The 27,390-nt window shown below is 40.8% G+C and overlaps 1 protein-coding gene across 1 annotated transcript in view; it reads right to left on the minus strand.

The window, feature by feature from the left end:
- Positions 1–27,390, minus strand: part of cers6 (ceramide synthase 6) — a 284,277-nt gene that overhangs the window by 51,824 nt on the left and 205,063 nt on the right. Inside the window, exons 7-8 of the mRNA XM_069935319.1 lie at positions 7,906–8,034; positions 5,770–5,876 (exon numbers count right to left, since the gene is read on the minus strand). Coding sequence (XP_069791420.1) covers positions 5,770–5,876; positions 7,906–8,034 — 236 coding nt within the window. The remainder of the gene's footprint in view (positions 1–5,769; positions 5,877–7,905; positions 8,035–27,390) is intronic.

A 27,390-nucleotide genomic window follows, 5' to 3' on the forward strand; every position in this document is an offset into this window, starting at 1 on the left:
CTTTGTGGGCTGGGTGCTCATGATAAACCAAATAAACTCAGAGCTCTGGATTCTTCCGATCTTATGTGTGTGTGGGGCGCTGAGGAAGCACAAAACTCAAAAGACTGTACAAAAGGCTTTATTCCAGTAAAAGTCTGAACACCAGTTCATGCCTTGGTGGCTCCCTGTGTGACTGGCTCAGAAGGGGCCAGCTCAGGTCTTTATTCAGGTCGGCTGATTGACAGCCGGCCAGGAGGAGTCAGCCCTTAGGTGGTCTTCCTGCAGGTACAGGGATTGCCCCCTGCAGTTGGCTGGTGGTCATATCACCACAGTGTGGGGATTGGTTGAGGCAGGTTTTACGGAAACCTTAATAAAATGGGCCGCAGTTTATTATGCATTCCCACATAAAATGAGAGGTGGTTGGCGGAGCTTGAGTGAACAGTGACAAGCAGCAGGGTTACACAGCATCCATGATTAGAAATGGTCAGTTAATGTTTCAGGTCGGGAGCCTTTATCGAGATGAGAAACTTTGATTGACCACTTCTATCTATTGGTGCTGCCTGGCCCACTGAGTCCCTCCCACCTCTCTTTGTTCATTCAAGATCCATCATCTTCTAACTTGGTGTTTCTCAGTTGGTGACAACAAAAAAACTCCACACAGCAAATCTTCAATAGCTACATACACTATGAAATCTTATTAAATAAGTGAAAGAAAATAAAGAAAATATATTGTACAGAATTTTCCTGGAATATGAACAATAAACTTCAGAATCAGCGTCAGTTTTTTTTGCCATGAACAAGTCACAAAATTTGTTATTTTGTGGCAGCATCACAGCGCAAACATTCATATAAACCACCATACAACAATAAATAAAAATAGTGTATGAAAAGTCAAAGTAAGGCAGTGCCGTTGGTTCATTGATCATTCAGGAATCTGATGGCAGCACGTAAGAAGCTGTCCTTGTGCTGTTGAGTGCTCATCTTCAGGCTCCTGTACCTTTTTCCCGATGGAAGCAAAGTGAAGAGAGCATGGCCTGGGTGGTGGAGATCCTTAAGGATAGAGGTGGCTTTTTTAAAGACTCTGCCTCGTGTAGATGTCCTCAATAGAGTGAAGTCTTGTGCCCGTGATGTTGGAAGCGATGTTAACAACCCTCTGGAGTTTTTAACTTGTCCTGAGCACCTCCATACCAGACAGAATGCTCTCCATGTAGAAACACCTGTAGAAGTTTTTGAGAATCTTCGGTGACCTACCAAATCTCCTCAAACACCTTACGAAGTATAGCCACTGGTGAGTCTTCTTCATGATGTCATCGACAAGGAGGCTTCAGGACAGATCCTCGGAGATGTTGACACAAAGGAATTTGAATAGCAACTCTCTGAACCATTCTGATAATTACATAAAAGGTTAAGTGTTTTTCAAAGATCTGGCTATGCTTTCAGCTCATTGAGTATACACTTCCCACTCTCCTCCGCAATAAAGCAAGACGTTTTTCTTCCACATTCAACCTCAAAAACCATTGCCCTTTGTAACATTAGCTTTATTGAGGAATTCCTCAAGTTCACCTTTCTGAATTGTCTCCAATAGGCATAAATCTGGAAGGATGTCTTGGCAGGGTTGAGAATTCCAAAGATTTTTGTGTGTGTAACAGCTACTTAAAGGAGCTCTTTGAAATTGTAGTTACAGGTCTATAAACACACTCAGGCCCAAGCTGATCGGTGGTGTCATGGCTGGGTCTGATGGCCAAGCCCAGGATGCTCCTCATCAAATTCTGAGACCAAGCAGACAGTAATAGTTGTAACTTAATCCATGCAGTACAAGGAAATAAGATACCAACAGTGGCTGTTGCTTTAGACTCAGAGAAAGTCTTTGATAGGGTAGAATGGAATTATTTATTCAAAGTATTACAGAGGTTCAACCTATGAGAAAAATGTATTAATTGGATTAAAGCATTATATAAGGGACCATTGGCAAAGGTGACAGTAAATGGATATGTATCGAACCAATTTAAATTAAGTAGGTCAACTAGGCAGGGATGTCCACTATCTCCCTTACTGTTTGCTTTAGCAATAGAACCATTGGCAGAACTGATAAGAACAGAAAATAAAATAAAAGGGATAAAATAAAGGAGAAGGAATATAAAATCAGTTTATTTGCAGATGCCATCATAGTATACTTAACAGAACCAGAAATATCAATAAAAGAACTATATAAGAAATTGAAGGAACATGGAGAAATATTGGGGTACAAGATCAATGCAAATAAAAGTGAAGCGATGCCAATGAATAATGTGGATTACACAGAGTTTAATAAAGAATCACCATTTAAATGGCAAACACAAGCAATCTGATACCTCGGTATTAGATTAAATAATAATTTAGGCCACCTATACAAATTAAATTATCAGCCATTAATGAAGAAATTACAGGATGACTTAGAACATTGGAAAGAATTGCCACTAACATTAATAGGGATGGTAAACTGCATTAAAATGAATGTCTTCCCAAGGATACAATACATATTTCAATCATTACCAATTCCCTTAACAGAGAAATTCTTCAATGAACTAAAGAGAATAATAAGGAAATTCTTATGGAAAGGGGGGAAACCAAGGATAGCGCTAGATAAATTAACAGAATGGTACAAACAAGGTGGTTTGCAGCTACCAAACTTTAAAAATTATTATAGAACAGCACAATTAAGGTATCTATCTGATTTTTATCAAACAAGAGAAAAACCAGATTGGAGCAAGATAGAGCTAGATAAAATAGGGGAGAAGGTACCAGAACATATATATGGGATGAAAAACTGGTGCAATATAAAAGTTCACCAGTACTGCACCATTTACTCAATATATGGAAGAAGATTCACATAGAAAGGAAAAAAACCAAATTACCACTACCAAAATTATTATTGACGCAAAATCAACTAATCCCTTTCACAATAGATAACCTTTCCTTTAGAGAATGGGAGAGAAAAGGAATTAAAAGAATAGAAAATTGTTTTTTGGGAAATAATTTATTATTATTTCAACAAATGAAGTACAAATATGGAATAACTCATGGTACAATGTTTGCATACCATCAACTGAAAACCTACTTAAAGGACAAATTGAGAAGCAGACTGAGATTACCAGAAGGAAGCAGCTTTAAATATGTGATTACAGAAAAAACGATAATAAAAAGATTTATAACAAATATGTACATCAAGTGCAAGAGAAGGAAAATTATGAAATAAGCTATAAACCCAAACAAAAGTGGGAAAAGGATTTAAACATCAAGATAAAAAATGAAATATGGGAAAAGTTATGCTGTGGAACTATGAAAAATATAATAAACACAAGGTTACGCATGATACAATATAAATGGTTACACACGCCCCAAAAGTTAAATAAATGGGATCCAACATTATCAGATAGATGTCGCTGTAAGAAGGAAATGGGAACAACAGTACATGCAATTTGGGCAAGTGAGAAAGTAAAAATGTTTCGGGAAGATCTAAATCAGGTATTAAATAAAATCACAAAAAGCAACATACCAAAAAATCCAGAGATCTTTCTTCTAAGAAATATAAGAAGTAAAGAATTAGGGCGGATGGTGCGTATCAGTGGGAAAATTAATGTCCCACGTCAATGTCATGTAAGAACAGACAACTTTTATTTCAGGTATGGTAAGTCCACACAGAATTGAACAGTTGACAACCTGCAATGACCATACATAGCATGGGGGATCTCAGAGTGTCAGCGATGGTGATAACTAATGGACTGCCCAAATTGGGCAACAGATGGAATTGATGACGCAAGTTAAAATAAGCTCAATATTTTATTTTTTTAAAAGTGGTTCTAAGATCTATTGTTAGTCACTCATAAACAAAATACTTTTTTTATTAATAAATAACCCCTTTTTATACATATCCAGAGCATTAGTCCAATATTTTTCATTGCAATTTTAAGATTGGTAGCCTTTTCAGAAGGTCACCTTTACTGAGGATGGATGAATACATTATTAACCATGGTTACCATTTGCTTGGGCATGTCACTGACTTGAATGATGTATAGAACAAATATATTCCTGTCAGCTGCTTCAGCATTCTGTGTCAAATTTAATCCAAGTACAAAGCAGAGTAAAATAAAGCAAATAAAAAGTGAAGGAAAAGATAGAAACAAACATTTTCAAAATGGAGAATGATTATAACTTGCCTTCAGCGTCATAAATGTTTCAAGGTGTTTTACAGAGATGTAGACTGGCAGAAGTATCACCTGTAGTTCATTGGTATCATTCCCACCTCGGAACCAGAATTCCACTCTGGAACCTTGACTACAAGAATTTAAGCTGACTCACTCATGGTGATGGAATGCTACACCATCCGAGTTTTGTCTTTTAGTTGAGACAAAGCTGAGATTACATTTTCTTTGCAGGAGGAGGATGATTCTACCCTGAAGAAGAGCAGCAAAACAATACCAGTGTCCTCACCAATATCTTCCCTCAACCTGTGTCAGAGCCATAATTTGATAAGATATTTAAGAGTGTTTAAGGTAAACAAAAAGGAATGCTGAGGCTTATGGAGCCCACAAGGGGTCAAGTTATGTTGCAGTTAAAGGAAATAATACTTATGCCCCAGCTACGCACAGCTCTAGTTTAAATGTTGGGAGTTCTGGTTATCGTTCTTCAAATGGAGTGTAGCACAGATTTACCAGAATAGTACATGATTTGGGTAATTTCACCAATGTACAATATTACAAAAAAAATTAAAGCAGATAAAGATAAATTATTTCTCTGGTAAAATCACAACACTGGAAAAAAAAAACTCCGCAGGTCAAGCAGTGTACTTTGTAGAGCAAAGATAAAGATCATAATCAACGTTTCGGGCTTGTGCCCTTCTTCGAGGTATGATTATTTCTGTGGGTTGGGTGGTCCAAGAAGAGAGGGCTTTTTTAAGAATTAGAGCGGGATCTTGTAAGAATCAGATTAGAAAACATTTAGTATACAAAGAATACTTGGAACTCTTCCACAAATGGCCATTGGTGTGAAGTCAATTGTATTTGAAATTGATAATTTGCTGATGACTGGGGGAAAAGCTCATAAAGTAATGGAGTCATGTAGCATAGGTATGTGGGCATAGGTGAGTAGTAGGTTGAGGTCACAGAGCTGAAATTAACTAATTGAGGTGAGAGGGACTAAATGGTCTACTGTTCCTACATCAACATCATTTAAAGAAGATTGTTGTTTGCAGAAATGTACTATGACTAAACTTCTATTGTGTTTCCTACAACATTTAATGTCACATACATGCACTTAGGTGGTGGGGGGGCGAGCAGAAAGGAGATGAGCAGGGCATTTTTTTTTACACAGAATGCAGCAGGTGCCTGGAATGGGCTCAGGAGTAATTGGGGAAGAAGATACAATGGTAGTGTTTAAAAGGCTTCTACATAGTCACATGAATATGCAGGCAATAGAAAGATAGGTATCATGTGCAAGTAGCAGAACCTTGGTTTAATTCGGGCATCATATTATATGAAGACCGATTGCCCAAGGGGCGTACTGCAGTAGGTTCTAAGTACAGCCGCGGTTAAACTGGAGAAGTATTCCACATACTGTGAAGAACTTTGGGACAATACACTCTTATGAAAAGTGCAGCACAAATACAACCCCTTCTCAAGGAATCTGTTGAATAAGCTTGTTTAATTACGTGGAGTATTCCGAAATGTAATTGCATTTTTGGCATACTTGTAACAATGAAAAAATAAAGTTGTTAATGAATATATAAAGGTATCAGAGTCATTGTTTACTCACCATATTGGATAAAGACCAAGCCTTGTACTAATGAAGACCAAACTAAATATAACAAACAGGAGGTCACAGAGTCTTTGACATTTGGCATAGTTTGCCATCTTAGCTGCCTGCAAATTAAAATAAAAGACTCGTTTTGGGTTTTCAAGATCTGACATGTTATTAAGTTTTTAACTTTGTTTTTGCAAGAAGAATTGGATTACAAGTAGATCAAAAATGGCACAAGAGCTCATTAATCTGTGCTTAATCACAAATAATGTTACAGTACCAGGATCATTAACTGCAGTGAATTTCTCAGAGTATGTTTCTCATTTAATTATAATCCGTGGATCTAGTTCACAAACAAACAATTATTCACATGGTAAGAAAACAGTTAGGTTCAGGAAATAGAAATAATGTGGATAGCATAAGTAGATAAAATATAAAGCTAGTTTATACATGAACATTTTGTAAAGAGCAGTAAATTGAAAATTCAACTAATGATAGACTATTTAGTCTCTGACTTAATTCCATTCATTGCACAGAATAAATAATTTACATTTGCCTCTAAAAAGTATTGTTAAAGTAACCTCTTCCATGGAGTTTACTTGAGGGAATTATCATGTAATATTTGGACTATAAACTGTTGTTTTGTATTTAAAGTAAACTATTAAATAATTCCCATCAATCACGTTCTTTCTGAGATGTTGTTTTCCTGTTTTCCAGTGATTTTTATGCATTTATATCATTAAAGACCTTGCACTGAAGCAGAAGGAAATGTGAATGTCAACATTGAAAAAGGGCTGAGCTGAGTTAGTTCCCCAGTTGTAGCATCCCTTAATATTTGTCGATTTACTTTAATATAAATAAAGGAATTAGTTTCAGTTAATCTCAATATTCTTAAAAACAGTTTGAATTGCTGTGCTTGCCAGTCAAGTGCTGTTCATACCATGAAATAGAATTTTTTTTTCAATACTTAGGTCTGTCAAGGACTTGGAGGTTAGATGGAGAATGAGCTTGAACTGAATGGAAGTGCCAATCTGCTTTATTTTTTTCCAAAACTAGGCTTCCACTGAACTTTTCATTTTTAATATCAGTCATTAAAACTAGTCTTACATGCAGAAGTTGGATATTATATTGTTAATGACTTTATGCTGTAAAACAGTTCAAACAGATTATTTTTGTATTTCAGAAAACACATAAGAATTATTCCGGGCTGTACTTGAACTAAAAATGTAGGATATCCTGTGTTAAAAACCTGCTATCACAGTTCATTTTATCATTGTAAAATGGATCCTGATTTTTTTTTAAAAACAAAATTGTTCAATGTGCCACATCAGGCTCATTATTATTTTCTAAAATAAATTTCTTAAAATATGCTCAAATATCTATTGCCTATTTGGTTCTTCGTGATGCAATTAAGTTACTTAATATTTTTCCACTGAAATTCCACTTCCCAAGCATCCTGAAAAGGACACACGGGATTTCCTAGCAGAATTGAGTTACACAGATTTGGAATAAGTTGCAATGCCCCAAAATGCTCTAGAAACTTAGCATCTCAGACAACATTTATAGGAAGTAAAGGGTAACCAAGGTTTTGGGCCTGAGCCCTTCATCAAGGTACCTGACCGGGGCTGTTGGCCTCTAAACATAGAACTGCAGTCCTATCAGTTCAGTTTCCTGTTCCCAGTCTTCCTGCTGCATATGCCAGTATTGGGTAAATATCACAACATTAATGGCATACGTTATTTAGTATTATGCATGAAGAATGTCAAATTAGAGGCAAATGCAAATATTTTCCTGTCAAGAACTCAACACCTTCAAAAGAATTGGAAGGGAAAACAATAATGGGGGGGGGAAATTTTTTTTTAGGACGAAGGTCAAGGAAGTTAGTCGCAGAGAGGGAATTCACCCAACAGCACAGGAGGTTTGGAAGGCAGAGAGTAACAACACAAAACGGTTCAAGTAAATAGAAAAAAAGTAAGCAAAATTAACCTGTGGAAATATAATTTTGTGATTCTTCCTTTTGCCATTTCACAAAATAAAATTAGTGTAGATCTGGTAGCAAGAATACTTTTTTTTTAACAAAGTGATAGGTGAAATAACACTCATTTGTGATTATCATAAGGACTTATTAAAGGTGATGAATACTTTCCTTACCTCTAACAGAAAGTCAGATGCATCATGAAGACACATGACCAGTGTCCCTACTCGCACCATGTTGTTGACATATGAAAATGTTATAAGCGCTACTGCTGCAATGTGATGCAAAAACATAATGGCAAAGTCCTAAAACAAGAAGAAAAAGCTGAGTAATAGAAGTGAACATTTCATAGAAATCATCCGATAGAGTGTCCTTTGTACAGTTAACAGGTTTAGAATGAAAATTCAATTGGAAGATCTGAATGCCCAAAATTGTATTTGGAAACAAATCATCAGAAAATAACAATTTCAACTCAGGTCTTGACAGTTTACAAAACATCTCTCTCATCATTTTGTTAAAAAGGAAATAATTTGCCATAGAATTATATACAGAGTTTTTGCTTCACTAAGTCCACACATCAAGCCTGCATTTGCACTAATCTTGCACAAATTCCCATCAGCTTCTTCCAGATTCCACCACTCAGCTAAACACTGGGGTGAATTAGCCAACTACTTCACACATCTTAGGTCCAGAGGAAACCCACAGAGTCACAGAGAGCATGTTCAAACTCCATTTGTACTGTTCCAGAGGCCAGCACTCAACCCACATCACTGGAGTAATGAGGTAGCAGTTCTGCTAGTTGTGCTCCCAAGTTATCAAACTTATTTTTTGTTTTATGTTTGAATTATCTAGCATCACTTTTGAAATGCAATGATCAATCTTACAACAGTGAAAAACTAATGATATGGAAAGTGTAAAGGCTCATGATGCAGTAAATTGGACTGGAAATGTTGACCCCGAGTGGAGGTTGTTCAAACAAAGATTCATGCTGTACCTGCAAGCCAATGGACTAGATAGGAAACCTGATGCACAGAAGATGGCACTGCTACTTAATGTGGTGGGACCTCAAGCACTAGATGTTTTCAATACATTTATTTTTACAGAGGCAGAAGTCCGGGGCAAGTTCAACAAGGTTATCGAGATGTTTGATGAACTCTGTTCACCAAAGAAAATGAAACGATCGAGAGGTACATGTTTCACTCGCACACACAGCTGCAGGGAAACAACTTTGGTACTTTCTTAACGGACTTAAGAATATGTAATTTTGGATTGCTGCAAGACTCAATAATCCGTAATCAAATTGTGATCAGAATTAGTGATAAGAAAGCGAGAAAGAGATTGTTGTAGAGACAAAGCTTACCTTAGCTGGAGCTCTAAAGATATGCCACACCAGTGAATTAGCAATATTTGGTGATAGTGCAAAAGCCAGTGAAAATGAAGGCATAGCCCTAGCCACAGTGTGTGTCCACAAACATAAACAAAAAATGAAACATAGGAAACATCAAAAAGGAGAGACATACATTTGTAAACGATGTGCCACTCAACATGCACCAAAATGATGCCCAGCCTATAGAAAAGTCTCTAATAAGCGCAAAGAGAAGAATCATTATGCAAAGCAATGTTTTTCCAAAGGGAAACAAAACAGAAGGGAAACTGCACACACTACAGAACAAATTGCTCTCAATCATACAATCTTCATGGGAATGGTAGTGCAGAAAGATTCTAAACCAACAGATGCTAAACAGCCAGGCATGAACAGATTTGAGCAGGATAAGTGGACTGTGTTATTGCATACAAATGGAACAAATATTCCTTTCAATCTGAACCCAGGGGCAAAGCTCAATTTGATCTGTGAGTCTGACATCAGGGCAATGAAGATAAAGCCATACATCCATACAATGGACAGAGTATCGACATGAAAGGTACATGTCAACTCAAGGTGAAATTTAAAGACAAAGGGCACCACCTCAACTTCTCACCTTCGCAGGTGAACATGAATCACTGCTTGGTGGCAAATCATGTGAAAAAAGTCTACTCGAGAGAGTGTACCACATTAACAGTGACGATGCATGGAACAGCGTAGAGGAAATACTGGATCAATTTCCAGAGACCTTCAAGGGGTTAGGTGTTCTACCATTCACCTATAAGATACAGTTAAAGGAGGACACACAACCAGCAGTGCAGGCCCTGAGGCAGATTCCAATGCCACTCAAAGAAATGCTCAAGCGGGAACTCGATTGAAAGTGGAAGAGCTCACTGGGTGAATTCTGGGTGAATTCAATGGTGTGCATCAAAAAGAAGAACGAAGACCTACCCGTGTGCATGGACCCAAAAGCTTTGAATGCCAATATAATGAGGGAACATTATCAGATTTCAACAAGGGTGAATTACAAGTGAGATGGCCAGTGCAGTTTTTCACCAAATTGGATGCATCCCAGAGCTTCTGGCAAATAAAACTGCATGAAGACAGCACAAAATACTGCACATTTAATAACCGTTTGGATAATACTCCTGTTTGAGTATGCCTTTTGGAATGTCCTCAGCTCTGGAAGTGTTCCACGGGACAATGGAGCACATCATAGAAGGCATAAATGGGTACAAGTGTACATGGATGACATGATCCTATGGGGATCCACACAAAAACAACACAATGAGAGGCTCAAAGTGCTACAATGTATCCAGAAGTATGGATTAAAGTTAAACAAAGTTAAAAATGTCAGCTTGGTGTGAAGGAAATCACCTTTTTGGGAGATAATCTGTTGAGCCAGACAAGAGCAAGGTGAAAGCAATTTTAGAGATACCCAAACCCATTGACAAAAAAAAGGCATATTGAGAGTGCTGGGAATGATCAATTTCATTGGTAAATTCATAGCAAACCCGTCTTCCAAAACAATACCTAAGGAAGTTGTTACAGGATAAATATAATGTCAAGTGGACAGTCAACCACGAGGAAGAATCGGGACAACTGAAAGCATTCTAACTACAAAATCTGTGCTTTTGACATTCTTTGATGCATCCAGAAGGACAAAAATATCAATGGATGCTCCAAAAAATGGAATAGGTGCTGTACTACTTTTGGTGAAGGCTGGGCCTGTCTACATCACCTGGTAAGGCACAGCCACCATCCGGCTGATGGTTGCTTCCCCCTGCTGCTTGACTTGCTATAGTACATCTACACGGGCTGCCAGCCGTCCGGGGTCAGTGAATTCATCATCCGAGAGGAGCAGGCAGATGTCCTCAGACAGTTTCTCGAGGAAAACCTGCTTAAAGAGAAGGTAGGTCCTGTGTCCATCCATCAGGGCAAGCATTTCATTCATGGACGTGGAAGGTTTGCAGTTGCCTAGGCCATTCATGTGCAGTAGTTTTGCCGCCTTGTTGTGGCAGGAGAATGAATGCTTGAGGAGCATTTTGATCCCTTCATATTTATTGTCGGCTGGTGGTTGGTGAAGCTAATTGATGATGTGCCTAGCGGTTTCCTGGTCCACTGCACTGACCACGTAGTAGTATTTTGTAGTGTCATCAGTTATCTGGCACATTGGAATTAGGCTTTGGCTTGTTCAAACTATACTGGCAGTTGTGATATCCAGAAGGTGGGCAGTTTGAGAGAAAATGTGTTCTGTAGATCTGAATTATCTCCTTCCAGAATTTTGTAATCCAAAAGAGGCCATCAGGATCACCACTGTAGTCATTTGTGAGTTGTATAAACACTGACTTTAATTGTTTAACAATTTGGTTCAAACATTAAGTTGAATAATTCAACAGAACAGTCAAAACACAAGCTGACCTGCCGACTCAGAGAGAAAAAGAAGCTGTCCAGACTTGCATTGCTTGTCCGTTCTTGTGAAAGCCCGAACCTCCAAATGACGGTTCAAGAATTAAATGGCATGATCCGCCACTTAATAACAACTGACATATCAGCAAAACTGTGGCAGAAAGTTTGGACTGATCTGTTCCATATGGATGGAAAGAATTACTTGTTGGTTATTGATTACCTATCAAACTATCTGGAGATTGTATTGCTTCCTAATGTGTCTGCTGTTTGTGTGATCAAATGTATGAAATCAATCTTTGCAAGACATGGAATTCCTCAAATTGTCTACAATGACAATGGACCACGCTACAATTGTGGAGATTTACAGAATTTTGCAGAAGGGTATGATTTTCAACATGTGACTTCAAGTCCTCTGCAACCACAGTGAAACAGTAAAGCAGAGAAAGGAGTTCACATTGTTAAACAGTTGATTAAGAAAGCACTAGACAGTGGCTGAGATCCGTATCTAGCTCTATTGAGTTACAGAGCTTCACCACTTGAACATGGCATGTCACCCACTAAGCTTCTGATGGGACACAGACTATGCACCAGATTTCCCTACTCTACAGATCCAAACAAGAACAGAAATGTCAAACAGAAACAAAAACATCTCCAATGGAGACAAAAAAAAACAAACTATGACAAGGCAGCAAGAATAGTGCATGAAAACTAAGGCAGTATCTTTGGTTCATTGATTATTCAGGAATCTGATGGCAGAGGGGAAGAAGCTGTCCTTGTGTTGCTGAGTGCTCGTCTTTAGGCTCCTGTACCATTTTCCCGATGGTTGCAGAGTGAAGAGGGCATGTCCTGGTTGGTGGGGGTCTTTGAGGATAGAAGCTGTTTTTTTAAGACACCGCCTCATGTAGGTGTCCTTGATGGAGTGAAGTCTGGTGCCTGTGATGTCGCAGGTTGAGTTAACAACACTCTGGAATTTATTCTTGCCCTGAGAGTTGGTGCCTCCATACCAGGCAGCAATGCAACCAGCCAGACTGCTCTCCATGGTACCCCTATAGAAGTTTAAGAGAGTCTTCGATGACATACTGAATCTCTTCAGACTCCTCACAAAGTATAGCCGCTGGCGAGCCTTCTTTGTGATTGCATCAACACATAAGCTCCAGGAACTTGAAGTTCTTGACCTTCTCCACTACTGAGCCCCCTAACTCCTTCTGAAGTCCACAATCATCTTGGTTTTGCTGATGTTGAGCGCAAGGTTTCTTTCATTGCACCATTCAATGAGCTGATCTATCTCCTTTCTGTACGCTTGCTTATATCCATTTGTAATTCTGCCAACAACTGTGGTGTTATTGGCAAACTTGTAGATAGCATTGGAATTGTGCCTGGCCCCACAGTCATGGGTGTATAACGAGTAGAGCAGTAGGCTAAGCATGCTTCCTCTTTCAATCTTATTGATATCCTTCCTGTAGTTAGGTGACCAGAACTGTACACAATACTCCACATTTGACCTCACCAATGTCTTATACAACCTCATCTTAACATCCCATACTCAATACTTAGATTTAGGAAGGCCAAGATGCCAAAAGCTTTCTCGACAACACTGTCTACCTGTGACACCACTTTCAGCGAATTATGTATCTGTATTCCCAGATCTCTTTGTTCTTTTGCACTCCTTAGTGCCCTACCATTTACCTTAGTTTATCCTTCCAAAATGCAACACCTCACACTTGTCTGCATTAAATTCCATCTCCCATTTTTTTGCCCATTTTTCCAGTTGGTCCAGATCCCTCTGCAAGCTTTGAAAGCCTTCCTTGCTGTCCACAATGCCTCCATTCTTAGTGTTATTAGCAAACTTGCCATATTATCTTCCAGATCATTGATATAGTCAACAAACAACGATGGTCCAAGCACTGATCCGTTATGCACACCACTAATTACAGGCCTCCAGTCTGAGAAGCAATTATCCACTCTCTGTCTTCTCCCATTCAGCCAATTTCAAATCCAGTTTACAATGTCTCCATGGATACATAGTGTCTGAACCTTCTGAACTAACCTCCCATGTGGGACCTTGTCAAAGGCCTTACTAAAGTCCATGTAGACAACATCCAAAGCCTTTCCTTCATCTACTTTCTTGGTAACCTCCTCGAAAAGCTCTGTAAGATTCATTAAACATGACCTACCACAAACAAAGCCCAGCTGACCATCCTTAATCAGCCCTTGGCTGTCTAAATACTTGGATATCTGATCTCTCAGAACACCCTCCAATAATTTACCTACTACTGACGTCAGGCTCACCAGCCTGTAATTTCCTGGTTTAGTTTTGGCACATTTTTTAAACAACAGAACAACATGAGTTACCCTCCAATCCTCTAGCACCTTACCCATGGCTGAGGACATTGTAAATATTTCTGTCAGGGCCCCAGCAATTTCTAAAGTAGTCTTCCTCAAGGTCTGAGGGAATATTATGTCATGTTTACCTTCACATTATCTGCCAAAGCAACCTCATGTCTTCTTTTTACCTTCTTGTTTTCCTTCTTAAATATTTTCTTACATTTTCTGTACTCTTCTAATGCCTCATTTGCTCCTTGTTGCCTATACCTGCTATATACCTCTCTCTTCTTAGCCAGATCGCCAATATCTCTTGAAAACCAGGGTTCCCTATGCCTGTTAACTTTGCCTTAACCCTAACAGGAACATGCAAACTCGGCACTCTCAAAATTTTGCCTTTGAAGGCCTTCCATTTACTGAACAAATCCTTGCCAGAAAACAACTTATTCCAATCCACTCCTCCTAGATCCTTTCTCATTTCCACAAAATTGGCCTTTCTCCAATTTAGATTCGCAAATGGAAGTCCAGACCTATCCTTATCCATAATTAACTTAAAGCTAATGACATTATGGTCACTGGACCAAAATGTCCGCCTACACATACTTTTGTCACCTGATCTGTCTGGTTCCCTAATAGGAGATCAAGTATTGCATTCTCTCTTGTTGATACCTATATTGATTTAGAAAACTTTCCTGAACACATTTGACAAACACCAAGCTATCCAGCCCTTTTAAATATGGGAGTCCCAGTCAATATATGGAAAGTTAAAATCTCCTACTATCACAACTCCATGTTTCTTACATTGGTTTGCTATCTCTCTACGGATTTGCTCCTCCAATTCTCTCTGACTATAATACAACCCTAACAGTGTGGTCACACTTTTCCCATTCCTCAGCTCCACCCATATGGCTTCTGTAAATGAGCCCTCTGGGCTGTCCTGTCTAAGCACAGGTATCCTGCTAAGTTTCTACAGCAATCAGCTTTTACTTCTGTTGAATTGGTGTTGGTTGTTGCAGAAGATGGCAACCCTTCTTAAAGGACAACTAATACATTTATGGATGAAAAAAGACTGAAAGAAAACACAATAATTTCCATGAATTAAGTAGTTGGTTTGGTTTAAACCTGTTGCACAGCAATGACAAGCAGATACTTAGATTTTCACAGTGGCTGGTACAAAAAAAGCTGCCATGTGTAGGTTCATCCATAATATGTTACTCAGCTGTCAAGGAAAAACTTGGCAGTTGGTGCACAGTAAGAGCCAAAAGGCTAAACCATCTGCCATTATAGCTTCATGTAGAACAGATGCAAGAAGCATTTCACAGGAAATATTGTGTTTGTCCTCTCATCAAGAGGATGTAAGCTATGTTTTCCTTATTTTTGTTCCTAGAGTCTCACAGGGTAGTTCTCACTCTAATAGGTTGCATACTGGAGTCACCCAGAGTTTTACAGCAGGGAAACAGACTTCAACCCATCCTTGTCTTCCCAAGCTAGTCCCAACTGCCTGTATTTGACCCATATCCCTCTCAACCTTTCCCATCCATGTACCTCTCAAACTCCTATTGTAGAATCCCCTTTCACTTCTTCTGGCAGTTTGTTCCACATTCCATTATCCTCTGTGTGCTAAAGGTTCCCTCTCAGGTTCCTTTTACATGTTTCTCCTCTCATCTTAAATCTATGACCTTTAGTTTTAGACTCCCCTACCCTGGAAAAAAGGGGAAAGACTGTGTGATGGTATACCACTGGCCTACTGCAGGGGGAAACCTCTGTACCTGTAGGAGTGTAAGGGGACAGGACAACACCTGGCTGGCTGCCAATCAGTCGGCCTGAATGGTCAAGCCCCACCCAGTCGGGCGTCAATCACCCTCCAGGATATAAGCCTGTGCCGGCCTCCCAGGGCCTCACACTGAGTTGCTGCAGCCACAGCTATCCTGGCTCTATGGAGGTTTTTGTGGATTAAAGCCTGTTGTACAGTCTTTACCTTGTGTGTGTCTGATTCTGTCTAACAGTGCACCACAGACTGTGACCATTCACATTATCTAAGGCCCTCATTATTTTACAAACTTTAATGTCACCTGTCAGATTCCTTTGCTCCAGGAGAAAAAGACTCAGCTTATCCAACATCTCAATATGAGAGTAGTTTAGCAAAAGTCTACTGTGTTCAATTTTTTCTTTGAAATAAACTACAGTTAATTTAACAATCAACTGCAGTGAATTTAACAATCATGTCCATGCTCGTCCAAAGTTTAAGGGATAAAAAAGTTGTTGGAAGGTGTTAGTTGTGTAGATAGTGTGAGGGTTATTTCCTGCCTCTTCTTGCAACTCAAGAGCCCTCGTCCTGGTAACATTCCTGCGAATCTGTTCTGCACCCTTTCTAGTTTAATTAAATCTTTCCTAAAGCTGGGTAACTGGAAGTGTGCGCAATACCCCAAGTGTGGTCTCACCAACATTGTGCACAGTTGTAACACGACCTCTTTGCTCCCATACTCAGCGGGGGAAACCCACTGTACCTGCAGGGAGGTAACCTGGGTGGCTGGCTCTACTTACTCCCTGCCAAGCACCGGCATCATATAAAGGTTCACATCGGCCCTGGTGTAGGCAGTAGAGCATGTGGACCCAGAAGGGTTAGTGAGCCTTGTGTGCAGGTTTTAAGCTAATTAAAGCCGATAGTACAGCCATCGTAGTTTGCACATCACACTCACTGAATCAAATTCTAATCACCATGAACTCAAACTTCAGGTCATTCAAATTCCTGCTTTATTGATATTGCCTCACACCATCCTTTTGTCTAGCATTTAATCTGACACATCTCTGTGAAAATTCTCATCCTTGGATTCAAATCACCCTGTCACCTTGCCCACCTTTTGTCTACCTCAATGGAACCTCTCCTTCCGTTCTGACTTCATCCAATGTTTTAACCATTCCACCTTTGTCTCTTGTACATTTAGCCTCAAATTGATGAATTTTCTCTCTAAACTTTGAAGTCTGTCAATTACTTTTTCTGACTTGTTTTTGCTTCACCATCACACTTTGTTCGATGATGCTCTTCTGAAGTACTTTGGGATATCTTGCCACATTAAAGATGCTTGTATGTTATTTTAATACATGATGCTATTATGAATTAAGTACTCCCACTGGAAATTGTGCCAAATCCAGTAATTATATTATAAAGTGATGAGGAGAATCCTTAAAGCTCAGAGGCCATTTGGGCTCATCATCACATTCTCCCCCTCCTCATTTTCCCTGTACCCTAGCAACTGATTTATATTCACACATGAGCACACCGGAAGTTTGCAGATACAGGAAAGCTGGAGGAACACACAAGTTGTTGGAGATACTCAGTGGATCGTGATGTCTATGGAGAGCAATAGGCCTGGAATGTTGACTGTCCTTTGCTTTCCCTGGATGTTGCCTGACCTGCTGAGTTCTTCCAGTACTTTGTATGTTGCACTTTCTCATACATGCCCATTAATTCCCCTTTGATAACTTTTTCCACTTAACCGACATAAAAGTTATGGAGGCTAATTAATCTACCAGAACTTCCTTGAGATGTGGCAGGAAACCAGTGCCCCCAATAGAACCTAGATCGAAATGAACATCCACAAGACAAGTCAGTAGCAGATGGGGCTGCTCTGCATAGCTCCAATGATGCAGGTTCGACCCCGAACACCAGTGTTACCTGGGTGGAGTTTACGAGTTCTCCCTCTGAGTGCCTCATTTCTAATTCATACATCCCAAAGGCAAGCTGGGAGGTTCAAATAAATTGTAAATGTATATTATAAATGACTCTAGGTACAGCTGAGTGGCAGGACAATCAGTTGGGAGTTGATGTGCTCTGAGATAACAGGAGATTTGTGGAGGAATGGAGCCATTGGAAACACAGGTGAAGTGCTTATTTTTTAGGCGCCAGGGCTCATCAAAACATGACAAGGAGGTGTCAGAGCCACCCCACGATGTGCCGGAGATACCCCCTGAGGTGTCAAAGCGGCACTCCGGTGAGTCCTAGCAGCCCTGCACTCCTGGTTGGGAATGCTTGGAAAGTTGGCATTAATCCAGTGGACTGAAAGTTCTCCCTCTTGGGAGAAAAAGCCCTTTGGCCCATCTAATCTGTGCTGAACTACTAGTATGCCTTGTCCCATGACCTGCACCCAGACCATAACCCTCCATAGCCCTTCCATTCACATACTCTACCTCTAGCAATTTTTTTGAATGCCACAATTGAGCCTGCATTTACCACTTCAGCTGACAGCTCACCCCACTCTCTCACCACTCTGCGTGAATAAGTTCTTCCCAATTATTTCTTTAAACATTTCACCTTTTTCCCTTAACCCAGTTCCTTTAGTTCTTGTTTCACCTCACCTGAGTGGAAAAAAGTCTGTTTGCATCTACCCTATCTATACCACTTATAATTTAGTTAACTCTATCAAATCTCCCCTCGTTCTCTTTCTTCAAAGTAAGTTGATCCAGCTAATCCCAATTTTTACACCTATTAAAAAGTTACATTTCATATGCCCCAGTGTGGAAAGAATATTTTCTGCAGTGGTCGTGGGAAATTCTTGGGGAGGGCATTTCTTAGTAATTAAAAATAGAACATTCGGGAAGTGTATCAGGCGGTCAGATAATATTTGTGAACAGAGCCAAATAGTTAATGTTGCCGTTTGGTAACCTTTCATCAGAAATGACCTACTGAACCTTTCCAGAATTTTCCTTTTTTTTTACACATTTCCAAATCTGAGTATGTGTATTTTAGGTATTCCTTGCCAACTTGGCATGGGTATTTTTCAACACAGCAGATTTCTGTCTGTGTGGAATTTCCTGCTGGTTGACTCCACAGTTAAATGATTTTTGAAATGTAATGACATATTTTGGACCAACTGAAATTATCTACTAGATCTGCTTGGCATAAATTTAACAAATAAATTCTTTGGGGATTCTATCAATCCTTCCTCATAGTTTTGTGGGAGTTGGTCAAATAATTCCTGGAAAAGACGAGGCTTTTGAAGTTTGTCAGCTGCTGGAAGGGATAAGGCCATGTGAGTTTCTGGCGAGGAAATTGAACAGTAAAGCAAAAAGCAGAGTCCTGCGATTCCTGGTCGCTAGCCCTGATAGCTTATTGGGAGGCAAGGGTGGAATGAAATGATGTTATAGGTTCAATTGCCAGGAAAATCGGAAATACTGTAAAAAGCAACTTGATTTTCTAGCTGTTAGAATGGGACATCATAAGACTGTTGCTCGTTGAGGTCTGAACTAGAGGAGAAGGGAGGGATAGTATCCAGGGTTATTGATTCAGTGAAGAACTTCATAATGGCAGAGGAAAGAGTGGTGAATGATTATGGTCATTGGACTTCTTTGTGAGCCTGGAATTGGGGCTGAACAGACACAGACTGAGTAGGTATTGGGTCTGCATGTGCGTGTAAGCATCTGTGGCCAGTCTCAGGGAGGGAGATAATCACACGGATTAGTCAGAGGTTTAGGGGAGGAACTCCAAAACCTCCTAACTTGGAAAGTGACTTAACTTGATTGATCGAGAATTACTGACTTGTTTCAGGTTCCTGACTTCCTAAATACTGAAATCTAGCCCACATATGTTGAATGAACTAGCCTGTGAAAATCTATGTCATGAATCTCATTTGCACATACAGAAAAATGACTCTATCCTGCAGCAAGCAGCTTATTTGTAAATCCATCTATTTCTGATTAATTGTAGCAAATTACAGAATGTTCCTGACATTTGGGGAGGGACGGGTGTGGAGAAGGATTAAAATTCTCCTCTGTGTAACTGTAACTGTAAATGACAGCACAGAGCTTTAACCCACCAAAGACCACATAATTAATAAAAAAAATCGCTAATCATCTCCACTTCTCACAAAGTCAAGGAAAGAATGGCTGGGGCTAATGAGGCCATGGAGAGGAGCAGCAGGATAAATTACTTGAGCAACAGCTGGTGTGCCTTGGGTACATGCAGGCAGCTTATACCAATCAATCATCCATCTTAAGCTTTGTCAAATCTGTGGGTGCTGTAGGGCACTAACAGACTTTGGAGCAGACAAAGGATTGCTGGAGGAACTCAACAGGTCAGGCAGTATCCATGTGTAGAAATAGTCAGCCTATGTTTTGTTGTTGAAGCCTTTATTGAGACTAAAATAAAAAGACAAAATTACATTAAAAAAGTGGGGCAAGAAACTGCGGGAGGAACCCAGAGGTGATTGGACACAAGACATGAGACGTGGAGAGACAGGTAGAAACCACTGAAGAAAGGGAGAAGAAAATTTTAAGCAAAAAAAATAAGAACAGGAGTAGGTGAAGAAAAGAAGGAAACAGTCGAATCAGATGGGAGGGGTTACCTACATTTAGAAAAATCAGTGCTCATGTCATTAGGTTTAAGGGTGTCCAGGAGAATTTAAGTTGTTTCCCAAGTTTATGTTTGCCTCACCCTTATAATGGATGAGGCTGAGGGGAGACATGCCATTGGTTGGAGGAGTTTAAATTGCTGGCTCTAGTAAGCTAATGCTTAGACCTACACACATGGCATAACCACTTCATTGAACACCTGTGTTCTATTTGTGGGTCTAAACGAGCCCAACCAGCAATTTCCTCCAGCAATTCTTTCTCTGCCCAACATTCCTGCATTTGCAGCTTTTGAGTTTCACTAAGAAATTCTGTCTTGCTGTGTAAATGCCAGAATCCTAAGGGATTTTGGCAACTTTGGGCTTTTAATTTACGAGCCATTTTTTTGATCCCTGCTTCCAGTTTATTCTAAGATAACAGAATCAAGCAAGACATTATATTTTTTGTATGGATTTAGTATTAGGAGAAAATGTCTCTCTAAATGTGCCTCAGCATCTAAATAACCTATTAAGAAAAGCCTGCAACTGAATGGTGAATGTAACACGTTGAATGTGATGTGTCTGACCAATTCTGTGAGCTTATTTTGGATGTGATGTGGCATCTTGTCAACTGGAAGATGCAAATTTTTTTGATCAACTGCCAAATCATATCCAAAATAAATTTGTCAATCTACAAAAGCAATCCATTTCTAGGAAACAGTACAAAGAAGGACTTATAGAGCTTTTTGGGAAGATACAGAGGATGAAGATTTTTTTTCTGCACATTGTACAGGCATATATTTTAGCCAGTCGCTACAAAAAGCAGGCCATACAGTGAAATTGGCTCTGCAGGTATTCAGAGTTGGATAAGCTAAACAATGGAGGCCCAAAGGGAATGGCTATTTTGCAGTAGAAGCATAGCCAATATCAACAAGTCACTATATTCATTAATTGAGGACTGATATCGCTCTGGGCTGACTGTTTCAGGTTGGAATCATATCAAATTTGTTCTAATAATAATACTAAACCAGTTGTTTTGTTTGCTTTTTGTAAGAAAACATTTTATATATATATACTTTGATATTGGAGAATTTACTATGTATACTAATGGAAAAAAAAGCAAAAATAAAATATTCCAAAAAAAATACAAAACCAAAAAATAGATGTGTAGATTTATTATATTAAGATAGGATTTTAGTTTACATCATTTCTATTTTTTTTAGTTATCTAAATCCATTTTAATGGATTTATTTAAAACTCTGCTGCCTTTGACAGCAGTGAGATCCCAGGATGATGCTGAGGAAAGGGCCTCATGATTCCATAACTCTACGACCCCAGGCACTGCCAACTAAGACCCAGACAACACATGCCATCTGCTCAGCCTCACAGAAGTGCTGCAGGGTGTGGGCACTCAGCACAGTTCACCCAACCCTGGAGGAAGACTGCCACCATCCAGTCCAATGTAAAATGCAGAACCACAGAAGCTGTAGGTGCTGGAGTCTTGAGCAATGAGCAGTGGGTCAAATAGCAATCATGGGTAGAAATGGTCAGTAAACATTTTGGTTCAGGACCTTTTATGGAGGCTCAGGTCCTGGACTTGAGACATTGAAGACATTATTCAAAATCAAGGTGGAAGCAAATGTCCAGTATATCACCATGAACAATGATACTGATGCTTATTTCTTCATTATAGGCACAAATGCGTTCATCTTATGGGTGGAACAGTTAATGCTCCTTTATCCTCCCACTTTGCAAAGGCACACGAGATTTGTGGGTTAATTGGTCACATACACTTATTTGGGCAGCGCGAAATTTTGGACAAGCAGGGCCTGTTTACATGCTGTATTGCTAAATTTAAATTAAAAATTAATCTAGAAATTCACCAAGGTGCTATAACAAGCAGGCAAGACGCTGCAAACCCCAGGCTTAGATGCAGCAGGTAGCTATTTATAAAGTGAAAGCTTCAATCTCATTGGCTACAACTGGGAAGAGGAAAATGACCAGGGAGCTGTAGAAGAGCGGGAATCATAAGGAAGTGCAACATCCCCACTGTCCTCCATGAATCTCTTGCTCATCACCACTGACAATAGACAAGTAACATTTGGGATGGTTTTCTAGAACCCCCAATTCCATATATAAGGAGTAGGCTGAAGCCCCAAAGGAGTGCATCATCTCACAAAGAGCATAGAGAGTATCATGCAGGAACAGACGCTTTGGGCCACAATTTCTGACAGAACTAGCCAGTCAGTCACACCACTGATAGAGAAGCACATTGGCCTCATGAGCTACCTCCAGATGCCATCCAAAGAGGTGACCCAAGAAGAAAAAGGTTAAATTCATAAATTTATTATTATGGTCAATCTGCTGTACACTCATTAATCTGGCTCCGCCCCATCCTATGACTGTATTTGTGGCTCCTCCCTTATGACCCTATATAAAGGCTCCAACACCATAACCCCTCCCCAGGAAGCCTGGGTCACAGCACAAGATAACCTTCAAGTTTAGTACATAAAAACCTATTGTTCTTTTGAGTTGTTGAGAGTATATCAATTTTATTTACAATAATTTTCTTCCATTGATGGAACAAGTCTTGAAGCCTGATAAACTGGAGATCCACCCACAATCACCAGAAGCCTCAGATTTGAACTGTGCTGCTTTAAGGTCTTTCTACAGAACTCCACCAGAGTCATGGCCATGGAGGCAAACAAGCTGCACCTACTCTTCTCCCAAGTGTTCATGATGATCAAGGACACCTCAACATGCACGGAGCTAATGGATATACTCAAGGACCAGTACAGAGAGAAAGTCAATGAGGTTTACACCAAGTACATGCTGGCTATCCACAGACAGCAACCGGGTGAATCGAGCAATGAATTCCTCCAGGCCCTGCGTGGACTCGTATGAGCGTGCAACTTCCAGTCAGAGTCGGCAGCCCAAAACATGGAGGACAGCATCCAGGATGCCTAATTCGCAGGCCTCAGGTCGGACTACAAGCGCCAAAGGCTACTTGAGCACAGTAAACTAGAGGGCAATCGACTTCTTAAAATTGCTGGAGATAACCCTGCGTAACATGGAAGCATACTTGGCGAATGGAGTGGGGTCTACACGGGGGCCACCATCTTGGGATGTGGGTCCACAGGTCAGAAGCCTGCTATCATGTTCAATGAGTGAACCCACCACAGCTGCAGTTTCCCAGGAGCACCCAAAGTGCTACTTTTGCGGCCAACCAAAGCATCCCATAAAAGGTTGCCCAGCTCAAAATGCAGTAAGAAGGGGCACTTCATGAAGGTATGTCAATCCAGTCCCAGCCATCAGCTTCTGAGGACAACCATGCCGCAACATGGCCACCATCTTGGACGCTGCCTACTTCCAGGGATAACTACATCATCACTTGAGCACCACCATTATGATCCCAGACTATGAGTCATCAAGGGCCAGACTATGAATCATCACTAAACTCTGTGGTCCTGAACCAGAACAGTCCACATCAACTCTCCCAGTCTATGATGGACATCTCAATCAATGATCAGATGAAAAGATGCCTTTTTGTCTCCGTTTTCGAGCAGGAGATGGACCAGATGGTGGACCAAAATAACCTGAGTGCCACCTTTCCCTACCTGGATAACGTTATGATCTGTGGCCACGACCTGGAAGATCACAATGCCAACTTCTAGAAATTCCTCACAACAGCCAAACCCTTAAATCTCACCTACAACACCGATAAATGTGTTTTCAGCTCTAGCCGTCTGGTTGTCCTTGGCTGTGTTGTGGAAAATGGAGTTATTGGCCCCAACCCCGACTGCATGTGCCCATTACTAGAGCTCCCCCTTCCCCTACAGCCTCAAGGCTCTGAAAAGGTTCCTGGGGTTCTTTTCCTATTACACCCAGTGGGTGCCTAATTATGGAGACAAAGCCCTCCCCCTTATCAAGTCCACATCCTTCCCCCAACAAGAGAGGTCTGTGCAGCCTTCAGTCAGATAAAAGAGGACATCGCTAAAGCCACAAGATATGCAGTGGTCAAATCTGCCCTGTTTCAGGTCAAGAGCAATGTGTCCGATTTCACCCTGGCCACTATCCTGAACCAGAGAGGTCGGCCCACGGTCTTATTCTCCTGCACCCCCCCCCCCCCCCCAGGGCCCTTAAATCTGACACTTCTACATCAAGAATGAGGCTCAGGCAATAGTTGAGGTGGTATGGCACTGGAGGTAGTGCCTGGCCGGCAGATGTTTTTCCCTGCTCATGGACCAATGGATCGTGACATTCATTTTAACAATCAACAGTGGGGTAAGATAAAGAATGATAACATTTTTGAGGTGGAGGATTGAACTCTCCACCTATAACTGCAATATTCTGTATTGACTAGGGAAGCTCAACGAGCCCCCAGACACCCAGTCCTGAGGAACATGTGCCAATGGCCAGATAGACCACCTCAAGACCCTCAACAATGATTTCTGCTACGGCGGTGTTAAGTGATTTTTCCACTTAGTCAAATCTCGTAATCTGCTGTACTCTATTGGGGAGGTCAAAGACATGAACAGAGACTGCCGGGTGTGCATGGAGTGGAATCCGCACTCTACCAACTAGATAGGGCACACCTGGTGAAAGCTACACAGTTGTTTGAACATCCAAGTATGGATTTCAAGGACCCCCTCCCCTCCACAACAGCAACGTGTATTTCCTCATGGTCATCGACGAGTATTCACGTTTCCCCTTTGCCATCCCCTGCCCAGACATGACGACCACCACAGTCATCAAGGCACTGCACAACTTATTGACCTCATTTGGGTACCCGTCGTATGTCGACAGTGACTGGGAGTCCTCTTTCATGAGTAATGAGCTGTGCCAATACCTGCTGGCCAGAGGTATCGCCACCAGCAGGACCACTAGTTATAACCCCTGAGGGAATGGCCAGAAGAGATGGAAAACACCACCATGTGAAAGACCATCCTCCTTGTCCTTAAGTCTCCGGGGCTGCCTGTCTCTCACTGGCAGGAGGTCCTTCCCGAGTCGCTCCACACAATCAGGTCGCTGCTATGAACTGCCACCAATGCTACCCCTCACGAATGAATTTTTCCCTTCTCCAGGATCCACATTGGAGACCACCCTTCCATCCTGGTTGATGTTCCCATGGCCAGTCCTGCTATGGAGCCATAAAACTGACCCACTGATCAAAAGGGTCCAGCTCCTCCATGCAAACCCCCAATACATGGCATACCTGGATGGCCCCAAGGAAACTGTCTCCACCCGGCACCTTGCGCATGCGGGGTCACTCGAGGAGCCTACCCACCAAACTGCACCCTCCTCTCCCATGGGCACACACTACATACCATGGCACCCTAGCCCTGCCCCTGTTCCAGTCACTCTGGATGAGCTGTCATTCCCCCACCAGATCAACACAGTGCTGGAGGTCCAGAATGAAACAACGGCCCCAGCTACAGCAGAGCAACTGACTCTCTGCCAGTCACAATGGAAGACCAGGCTGCCAGACGTAATCTCTGTAAGACTTTGTGCACCACTTCACCCTGCTGGACAAAATAAAAAAAACAAGGGGTGAATGCGGTGAACAGCCATACACTCATTAATCTGGCTCTGTCCTGTCCTGAGACTCTGCCCTCTTGACCCTGTATAATGGCTCCAACACCATAACCCTTCGCCAGAAAGCTTGGATCACAGCACAGGATGACCTTCAAGTTTATTGTAAATAAAAGCCTTTAGTTCTGTAACTCTCTCTCGCCTTTTGAGTTATTGATATGCGTCAACCTCCCTGTGTGGATAGTGGGAACTAGTGTGGTTCATATATCTACAAATGACGGTGAAGCTTGATGCAACTGATCATGCGTGCAGTCCCAGATATCTGTGCTTCCTTCAGATTATTCCCATATTTTTTACTAGATCCCAATGGAGTATGCAAAGTGACGGGATTTATTATCATCTCAATGCCAGTCAAAAGATTGAGCAATGAACCTTGCTGAAGAAGAACTGATTGAATTGTATCAAAACTACTGACATCCAGCCATTTACACTACCGGTCAGTCTTTGTATCCCCTCAAGTCTGAGAAGTAGCAAATGACCCTCGATTGCTCGACTCCAGATGTAGTTTTTAATTTCTGACAATCTGGGAATGATTTTATATGTTTGTAATTTATACTATATTTATTTTTTTAAGATACATTCATTGAGGTTAGAGGTTTTTAAGAACAATTACATGTCTTCTTTGACAAGAATTGAATCTCTAACCTGTTTCACTTTTATCCACAGGCTATCAGGGGTATCCCAGGAAAAGAGTCTCGGTGTCATGAGGTTTGAGATTTAATTATAACCGAAACATCTCTTCACCTTACCAGGCAGCTCCAGGATTTAGGTGTGAGATTTAAATGAACAGGAAAGAACAGATGATGTGGGTAAAACATTCATCTGCACTAAATATCCAACATGGCACTGGCGAGGCATCAAACTCTGCTTCTGAAATTTACTCAAAATCGGCAAAACCGAACTGCACCAAAGGTGCCACCATCAACAAGTTCTGTGTCTAGCCATAAAATGAAGACACATTCCTTCCCCATTGTCATTTTACTTAAGGGTGAATACTAATAAATAGTTGAAATATTAATCATATATTAAGAAGTCTTCCTTATCATTCAAATCACTACATTTCTTATTGCAATCCATATTCAATAATCTCTGGAAGGTGGCCTTTAGGCAGTTCTACATATAAGAAAAAACTTGGAGTGGTTTAAAAGCATCCTACATCTCTTCAATTTTAATCAAAAGCATTTCTGCTGGGGTGGTCCTTGCAATAAAACATGATAATGGACATCTTCATCATTGGAACATTAAATCTTCTTCTTTGGCTTGGCTTCGCGGACAAAGATTTATGGAGGGGTAATGTCCACGTCAGCTGCAGGTTCGTTTGTGGCTGACAAGTCCGATGCGGGACAGGCAGACACGGTTGCAGCGGTTGCAGGGGAAAATTGTTTGGTTGGGGTTGGGTGTTGGGTGTTTCCTCCTTTGTCTTTTGTCAGTGAGGTGGGCTCTGCGGTCTTCTTCAAAGGAGGTTGCTGCCCGCCGAACTGTGAGGCGCCAAGATGCACGGTTTGAGGCGAGATCAGCCTACTGGCGGTGGTCAATGTGGCAGGCACCAAGAGATTTCTTTAGGCAGTCTTTACTTTCTGATAAAAGGATGCCATGGTTATCTTAAATTATCTGCTGTGTCAATGGTGTAAACAATTCCAGAACTTTTTCAC

Source organism: Narcine bancroftii, chromosome 4 (assembly GCF_036971445.1).
Source record: "Narcine bancroftii isolate sNarBan1 chromosome 4, sNarBan1.hap1, whole genome shotgun sequence".
NCBI lineage: Eukaryota > Metazoa > Chordata > Chondrichthyes > Torpediniformes > Narcinidae > Narcine > Narcine bancroftii.